This window comes from Pocillopora damicornis, chromosome 1, assembly GCF_964200805.1.
Source record: "Pocillopora damicornis chromosome 1, jaPocDami1.2, whole genome shotgun sequence".
Taxonomy (NCBI): Eukaryota; Metazoa; Cnidaria; class Anthozoa; order Scleractinia; family Pocilloporidae; genus Pocillopora; species Pocillopora damicornis.
The window spans coordinates 31,214,296-31,223,551 of record NC_142670.1 but is presented as its reverse complement, the minus strand read 5'-3'; the positions used below and the strand labels follow the sequence as shown (position 1 = coordinate 31,223,551).

At 38.8% G+C, this 9,256-nt stretch overlaps 1 protein-coding gene across 1 annotated transcript; it reads right to left on the bottom strand.

Annotated features, from left to right (window-relative positions):
* Window positions 1–4,657: 4,657 nt before the first annotated feature.
* LOC113682196 (uncharacterized) lies at window positions 4,658–9,025 on the bottom strand. Its single transcript, XM_089189436.1, has 5 exons — window positions 8,511–9,025; window positions 7,006–7,056; window positions 6,698–6,814; window positions 5,673–5,771; window positions 4,658–5,363 (listed from the first exon to the last, which is right to left on the bottom strand). The coding sequence occupies exons 1-5, from the start codon at window positions 8,899–8,901 to the stop codon at window positions 5,095–5,097; spliced, it is 927 nt and encodes a 308-aa protein (XP_089045562.1). The 5' UTR covers window positions 8,902–9,025; the 3' UTR covers window positions 4,658–5,094.
* Window positions 9,026–9,256: the final 231 nt, after the last annotated feature.

The window sequence follows — 9,256 nt, the reverse complement described above, 5'->3', positions numbered from 1 at the left end:
ACCATCTCAACGAAACTGTCTCTTTATTTCAAAAAGAAGAATAACTAAACCATGTTTATGCTTAGGATGCAGTGTTTTCACGTGCGCTGTATTTTTTTCTTTTCTCGCTAACGTCATACTCGCCTAGCTATAGTTACGTGGAAATATATATATGTGTTATCTGAGGATTCTTTGTCGGTCACACAAATGTTATTTCTAGCTAATTTGGAAATTCACAACATACTATTTCGCTGGTTCAGAAATATTCACTCTAACGATGAGGACGGTCATAGAAAAAGGTTTCATTTTGATGTACATCAGTCTGAGAGAACACTGCATCGCAGTCACTCAACTTAAGGTAACAGTAATCATCTCTGGGAATCGAATCAAAAACTCGTCCAGGCCTTCTCGAGAAATTTGAAGGTATTTTTCGATGCGTTTTGACGCTCCTGGACTAAACTGGTTTTCGTCGTGCAGGAATCGTTCGCAATCCTCCAGGTTGAAATGATTCAGCATGGCTTAGTACGATTGTCTTTACTTCAGTGTTATACAGTTGTGCTATCTGCTTTTCGCAGAAGTTCCCACTTGCGTTGCTGAGAATTCCGCACACGCTGGTTCAGTAATCTAGATCTTGGACTGTATACTTTCTCTTGATTCAGGCTTTATTGACGACAATTCAGCATTACACGTTCCGTTCTGCGATCTATCTACTCTATAACGATCTAATCCTAGGGTTACGAAAATGTCACATTTATTAGCTCAGGAAATCCACACCCGGATTCCGTGTCGGATTTAAGATTCACTTAAGTTCTACAACGATTCGTGGGCACTGATTTCCTGTTAAACATGGCTTTTCTTGACTATCATGCTGCTAAGTTTCTTCCGGCTTAAAAGCCCTGCAAATACCTAGTTTCATACATCACTGCTCGCAAAACTCACTTGATTACCCTATGCCGCTCCCAATTAAATGTTACTTCTGATATTGTGATTCTCTTCTAAAGGTGAGAGCAATTGTTCGCCGGTATTTTGGATTGATTTCCCCAGGCCTATAACCCCATTCTGTTCTAAAACAAAGCCGTAGTCTCGGAATAATGTTACTTGTGCTTTAACGGTAACGAAATTACAACTCACTAAATACACAATTAAATTCATAATAAATCTAGGAAATCCATTTTGCGTGGAAACATTTCACAACACTGCTACGCAACGACTTTTGCTGTAGTTATGTAGTCAGCTTTGCTAGTGAAAAATGCCCAAACAATTACCTTAAACGACCATAACTTGCGCAATACCAAAATAGGAAATCTACCAAACACGAAGTCGTGGGAACGGCCTCTTCTGATTGGCCAGATGTTGTCAAAACAGGTCAAAGCAATTGAGCACAGGAATTGACGTTGGTGTATTACTTCTGTGGCTGAAAGCCAAGCAGTTGTGCAGAGAAGAACAGCTCAAAGCCTCGCTGGCCACAAGATCTGGAGAACCCTTTACCTCTAAAAAAAAATTGCCTTTGGATGAGTGTCAAACAAACCGCGTAAGGACAACATCCAGAGGCAGAACCTTTCCTGGATGATGACTGACTTTCCTTTGAGTTTACCCGCTGGGGCCCAGCGGGAAAATAGAAGGTCCCATTGTGAAACCTGGTCCTTTGTTAGATAAAGCGGGCTTGGGCTGAAATTCCGGAGGAGATGATGAAGAAATCATTTAAAACATGCAGGATTTCGAACGCGCTCGACACAGAAGATGATAACATCTATACCGATGACATGCCTGAACTAGCCAACGATGAGACGGCCTGGGACGACAAGTGTGAGACCGATAGCAAAGAAGAAGAAGAGGAATAAACACTTCATTCTTGAAGTTATCACTAGACAATAGGGCTGCTTTAGGAGTCACCACTTAAATAAAAGTCATTGACCAACAATGATTTAGCGTAAAACTAATAATTTGTGTTCGTTGATGATCGCTCGGCTGATAGCCGAATAAACATTCGATTTACGGTATTTGTGCGTATTTCAGCTTATCATGATATAATGCATGGTAGTCTCCTACATTTATTCCGAGACCATGGCTTTGTAATAGAATAGAATTGGGTTATAGGCTTAGGGAAATCAATCCAAAATACCGGCGAACAATTGTTCTGACCTTTAGAAGAGAATCACAATATCAGACGACTCAACAAAAATGATCAACCATACAGGAATAAGAAAAAAGTCTATATCAGTTTTATTCGCTGCGTTCTATACAAGAGATGCATGCATGGTGATCGATGGAATTTTCAGCTATTTAATCAACGAGAAACATGACTCAAATAATGACTGTAATAATCAATCGCAAAATGTTAAAAAACTGTTGGCAGTAATTGGTGATTCCTGTTTGATTTAAGACATTGTCTTTGGTAATAAGCAATTCACGTGGTGTCTTGCTTCACTCTTTTGTAGATATAAAAGATCTATGAAAAACATGATCCAGATGCCTGTTTCCAGCCTCCATGTTGGCGGTTTTCATCCGTTGAAGCTGACCATAAAAGTTTACGTATCTCCTCCTGAAAATGAAACGATGACAGCTTGGATCAATGTCAGTATCTGAATAGCTGCGCACCTACCCCTCTCCTGACCCAAAATTAGCCCTGACTTGTTATCAGTTGATAGTTGTTTGGTTAGGGTAGGGGTTGAGGTAGGGGGGGGGCGCAGTTGCGTAGATACTGACATTGATCGGACAATAATTTCAATAAAAAGGGTTTTAATTTTAAGCTGAGTTATTCATTGCAAGTTTGAGTAGGTTGATTGACGCCCCTTAGGGCTCTTGAGTCACAGTTTGAGAATATTTGATCAATAATTTCTTATTTGACCATTTCCCCAAAATGGCTCTTCAGGGCCAATCGTGATAAGCAAAAGCAACAAACATTACAAATAACATAAGTTCTTCTCGAATTCCTCGAGGTTTCGCAACATTGTAAATTTAGCCTGTAAATTCTTTGGTATAGTTACGATCTTCACATTCTTTCCACCTCAGTAACCGTTTGGAATACCTTGACGTCAGAGCACTTCTAGTTTCCAGTTCCCTGAAAAAAGCGTTCTAAGTTATTCTAAAAGTTTTGTTAGCGACGAACTTCCAATTTCCCAGACCTATATTTCCCACCACCTGTACGAACCCTGTAGAGGGTTGATAAACTGGAAACTTCTAACCAGTCATTTTAGTGATGCTGTTCGTGAAGGGGGGTGGAATAAACCATGGAAATGATTTTTACTTATATTTATACCTTGTGAGCTCACAATAATTTGGAAAGATGACTTAAATAAAGAATTACCTTAAGGTCTTCATTGTCTTGGCTCAAGTTCACCGTCCCTTCAGAGGACTGTCCGGTTGCCATAAAAATTTGAAGAAATTTAGAAATCGCATTTGTTATTATTAGTAGTCAAACTTCCAGTCCTCCAGGAGATTATTTTTTTACGTATTCTTTAAATATCTGAGGACGCGAGTAATTTGAGGTCTTCTCCGACTCTAAGAACAATTGGAGGTCGCTCAGTTTCCAGAAAATCAACAAGCTGTTGTTGAAAAAGCCAATCAAAATGCCCAGTTGGAATCCAGCCAGGAGTGGCGTGCCAAGAATAAGCGGTACAGACTGGTTGTAACATCGGACAGTGAAGGAGATATTTCGTTTGAAAACACCTTTTTAGAGATCTGCTTTTGCATAATGTTTTATTTTAGTGATATTTTCACAACAATGAAAACAAAGTTCAGAGAACAATTGTACCCAACGAGATAGTCTCTACGGGGATATTGTCCCAACCCCCCCCCCCCTCCCTCCACCGACAAGAATTGATGTAAACTCCGAGCACTTCGGAGTAAGTGATATTTTTAATGAACCTTCGGATTGTTTTCAAGTTAAAGGATTTTAAATTACAATTTTATGAAAAACTAAGGTAGTTCTCTTATTTCAGTGTGCATCCTCGCACGCCTGCCAGTCGCTGGCGCCGCTTGCTGAAACTAAAACGAAAAAAAAAAAGCTCTTTCAAGATAATCATTGGCTTATTTTTCACCCCGCCACTATTCTTAGCAATAGAAGTCGCCATTTTGTTTATTTATTACTCCCCAAAAACTATCAAATGCACTCAAAAGCCTAAAATTGAAAAAAGGTTTTCAGGAATCGACCAATCGAGCGAGCGAGTGCCATTCTCCACATCATATCTACAACTTGCTCTTGGGAATGCGCGCAATTTACGAGTTTAAAAAAGAAAGGATATAAAAGCTTAAAATCGAAAAAAGGTTTACAGGAAACGACCAATCGAGCGACAGAGTGCCATTCTCCACACCATATCTACAACTCACTCTTGCACATGCGCGAAATTCACGAGTTAAAAAAGGAAAGGAGGCCTGGAACTGACGGCTACGCAATTCATACTTCCTCCGTGGGAAGTGGATAGTGAAAAGTATGACTGACAATAAGAAAGGATCGGTAGAATACTATCAATGGAGTGACAAAAATTTAATTCTCCAAACCCCCTCCTACTCCCCCCTCCCCCCCCCCCTCCCGTACCTCAAACTCAGGAAAGGTACAAGGTATTTCTATTTCAAACTTAACAACTAGGTCTTGATCTAGGGACTAGAATCGCTTGGTCATGATGCAGTACCTCTAGCAAAACTCCAGTAAATCATTATTCATCATTACAGCTTTTCCTTGTATTTTTCTACTGTGGACCTTCAGCAGGTGATTACGCTGAAAGTAATGCTACTGAATATTTACATTGAGTTTTCCTTCTACCATTCTGTTTTAAACTTTATCAAATGTTTACACATGCGCTCACATCTGACCACTGTCTTTTGACACTTACAGGTTGCTACTACGTATCATCTTCAAGATCCCCTTTGGACTCCTATGAAAATCAGAACTATTGTTTGAGTAGCCATCGTACAACGTCATGTAGTATATGCATACGATCCGTAGTGGCGCCTACCTGGAAATTCAAATGTCTTTTCCAGGTTCTTAACATTTTGGTTATATATAACATTTTCATTAGTTTCACGCGCAATATAAGTAAATAAATTATTACTATTATTATTTTTATTATTATTAGTTTCACGGCAATTTTTGAAAACAGTAGAGTTTTGCTCTTGTCAGAGGGTTATAACCATGATCAAAAAGTTGCAGTAAATAAACAGGAACAAAAAATCAAATGCCGGAAGTGAATGGAAAATGAAGAGGGTGATCGCTGACAAGCCGATGAAAGCAGCTTTGTAGGCTCGCTTCCTCCTGGTACAAGTGCGGAGCATCTCTTCTGCCAACTCTGGTGTCCAGTCTTTTGTAGGATTCAAGGTATCTTTCACTTTTTCGAGTTTCTTGGGTTCAATAGATTCGACGATGCGAGAGTGCTGTGGAGGAAAGTCTGTTGAGATAGAGGGGAGGGAAAGATTTAAGTACTGAAAAACAGGCTCTATTTCATATTTTCAGGTAACATTGATAACCCTGAATGGCATTTGTAGTATTGGAAAGCGCAAGTTAGATAGTATGCTGAGCTAATAAAGGTGGTAAGGGGGGGGGAGGGGGGGAGGGGGAGAGAGCTTTTAATAGCTTTTACTCTGAATCCCAATACCTGGTTAACAAAAAAAAAAGAGGAAAACAGGGCTTTTCATTTGTAACATGAATATAACACAATCAACATTAGCAACTGAGGAGATATTTACTCCTCACTAACCTTCCGCGGTATCAATGTAGTCCTCGTCCTCAGGCTCAACAACATCATCCACAGGATAAGTAGCGCTGTTTGTTACTAAATCTTCACCTTTGATCTTTCCTATAAAATAAAATGATACAACAAAAAAATCTCAATTAAGATTTATAGAATGTGTTTTAGTATTTGCGCAAAAGCTTTATACAACTACAAATCGTAACCAATAAAATATCAAAAGAGCCACCCGTGAGAGACGCCAAACGCGGCAAACCGCGTGCGATTCAATTAAATGCACTAGCTTCCAAAGCCAATGACGCATATTATCACAGCATGAAATTATAAATTTACGAATCTGTAAAGATGCCGCAAAGTAAGCGATAAGATCCTCTTTACGCGTCTTCACGAACTTCTTTACACTTTCGTAAAGATTGTCTTTACGCATTGAAAACGATAGTACGTAAAGATCCCCGAGAGACTAAAAACGCTATCTTTACGTGCCTTGTAAAAAAGTCGTATAGAGAATATTTACGATATTTTACAGCGACCGTATTATTATTATTATTACTATTAAAGACGTGTAAAGTGTTAAAAGCGAAACTGGTCAAAATACCACGGTAATTCTACGGAAGATGGAGAGCAATAATTGTTTCACTTCTTTGAGTATTTCTCTAAATAGAAAGTGGTTAATTATATTCATCTTATTCCTTATCCTTAACGAACATTCACTATCCTTTACGCAGTCTTTACGCTTTCCCTGCATTTACGTATCTTTATGGAACGCAGAACTTGTTCGTAAAGAAGAGGCTTTACATTTACGTTCTTTACGCAAGAGTTAAAGATGCGTAAATTTCCGATTTCATGCTGTGGTTGTAACAACACAAAACTGCATGAATTACGGATGCATCCGACGCCGCTTTTATTATCTAATATTATTATAGTTGTACCATTCCAATTAAAATGGCACCGAAGCCACGTGCGAAGTATACCCTCTCACTAAATTAATGAACTATTTGTAACAGTGTATTGTGTCTAGAATTAACGGAACTCACTTTGTCTCGCATTTCTTATCTTTTCGATAAACGATCTTCCATTGGAGACTTTGTCCTCAATTGCTTCACACAAAGCTTTAAGTAAGGGGACTACTACTTTCCCTTCGTTTTCCAAATCTGCAAAGCAAGCATTTTATTTTGTATCTATCCAGACGCAGTATGTTATCAATTACAAATGAAACTGACCAAAAGCAGCTTCCTGTTTCCTCTTCCTCTCCCCCATTCCGCCCTTTCTCCGCTTAATCCAGGCTTTCAAAACTATTGTCTCACTCGCACTTAAGTAAAATAAAATCATATCCTCATCTCACCTGAAAAATATAATTCCTCCTCTTTCTCTCTATGTTTTATATCTTCACACACTGCAATCAAAAGAATAGTGAAACTTCTCAAACAGCCGTGTCATTAGTCTTAGGGATGAGGTACTTAACAAAAACTTCCCCACTGAAGGATATCATTTTCTTTCACCAAGCAGCAGAAGCCTCATCAGTAGAACGTAAGCTTAGTCGAGAGAACTTAAACTCGTCTTCTCTTAATCCTGAGCCAACCTAATAACTCAGATTGAGTGCATGAACGTTCGGCTTCAGAATCAGTCAGGAACTGCAGTTTTAATTTGGAACAACGAAGCTGTTCTTTCCGTCTGCCAGGGCCTGTAATTTGGACTTTTGAACACCCACATTTTCACGTTATTGATTTAGTCAGCGAAATAATCGTGCGACGATCAATTATCGCATAAAGTATACAAACACCCTTTTTTTCACCACTAAAAATCGTAAGGTTGCGTCGTTCCAAAGTCAAATTCAGTTCGGCTTGCAAAGAGACTTTCGAGTACTGTTGCATATTGTACCACTGGGGTCGGCAATTTCGAACGTCAACAAAGATTACAACATCGATGAAAATAGAAATAACACGTGATGTTGAGCTTATTGCTCAACAAGTGTCAATCACGTGTTATTTCTATTTTCATCGATGTTGTAATCTTTGGTGAGTTCGAAGGGAGTTTTTCTGAATAATTAACTTATCGGTAATGTGCCAATATCGATATCAAAAACATACTTTCTACCGTTCAGCCATTAATTTCGTTTTGTGGTTGTCAAAAACAAATAACATCTTCTAAACAATAATTATTTGCTATTCTTACATCTTTCATGATTTAAAACGCTGTCTTTACGCGTTGGAAATGAGAAAACAAATAACAAAGTTGGACATGAACATGACTTGAAATGACAAAAGTGGGTGTCAATGTCACAGTCATTTATTCCCCGTTTTGATTTCCATTATAGTGAAGTTGGCCTCTATACCAAAACAACCTCTCTCAGAACTGTTATCCCTTTCGTATTGAAAAATAGTTATCTTCTTGGATATCCAACTACAAAATTCATTATTTGATTCAGAGTTCGTTGACGTTCTAAAATGCAACCATTGCCCGTGCGTAAATATGGAACAACACATGCACTTGTCGTTACTTATGTATATTGGTCAACAGACTGATGTTAATTTTGTTGCGCGCTAAAGATAGGCAATTTATAACCGATAATTAATCTGCATTCAGAAGAGAATTAGAAGGAAAAATTTCGAAACAGAGAACTGGATAACATGATATAGAGCAAGACCCTAAAATATCGTAATTGTCGAAGATAACAACAAAAATAACAAGAATCATGTAAGTCGTGCATTACAAATTGCCCATGACGTCACTATTTCGAAGTAAAATTATTCATTGCGAAGGTAAAGGAATCAGGAATTTTGGGACCACAATATCTCACCAAATGATAAACGTTCAAACTCGGCCTGCAATCACAAATCTTCTACCTACCACAACATTTTATAGATCCGTGGAGATGCTCATACAAAGGGGAATGTTTTGACTGCAGGGCATGTATCAAATACCAATACGTGTGGGGGTCTTTTTGCTCCACAACAGCGAGTAGCTCCGTCACTTTTCTCTCCATAGTTGTAAACAGGTTACTGTTGAAAATTCTTTCGTGATCTTGCGTGTCGAACTTGTGATGCGCCCTCATAAATCGCACGATGTAAAACAACTGATCTTCGTTTCGAATCATCTCTGGGAAACGAATCAAAAACTCGTCCAGGCCTTCTCGAGAAATTTTAAGGTATTTTTCGATGCGTTTCGACACTCCTGGACTAAACTGGTTTTCGTCGTGGAGGAATCTTTCGCAGTCCTCCAGGTTGAAATGATTCGGCATGGCTGAACGCGATTGTCTTCACTTTAGTGTTTTACAGTTGTGCTATCTACTGCACAACAACTTTTGCTGTAGTTATGTACTCAGCTTTGCCAATGAAAAATGCCCAAATAACGACCATAAATTCCATAATACCGAAATAGGAAATCTTTCGTTTGCAGAAACGATATGTCGATTAAAATTTTTTCTGCGGTATCCGGAAATGAAGCGGAGAACCTCCTATCGCATTTGAATTCAGTAGAGCCGTCGATCCAATTCACCCTAGAGCGTGAAAAAGATAGACATTTTCCCTTTCTTGATTTAAATGTGTCCAGAGGGGTTCAGGGTAGTTTAGAGACAAGTGTCTACCATAAACCTA

Bases quoted from the DNA above. Each gene is read 5' to 3' on its own strand.
- LOC113682196 (XM_089189436.1), bottom strand. From the start codon at position 8,901: ATGCCGAATCATTTCAACCTGGAGGACTGCGAAAGATTCCTCCACGAC. The intron at 6,815-7,005 runs GTGAGATGAGGA...CTTGCTTTGCAG, and splicing joins GGAGGAATTATATTTTTCAG to ATTTGGAAAACGAAGGGAAA. The intron at 5,364-5,672 runs GTTAGTGAGGAG...CTATCTCAACAG, and splicing joins CTACATTGATACCGCGGAAG to ACTTTCCTCCACAGCACTCT.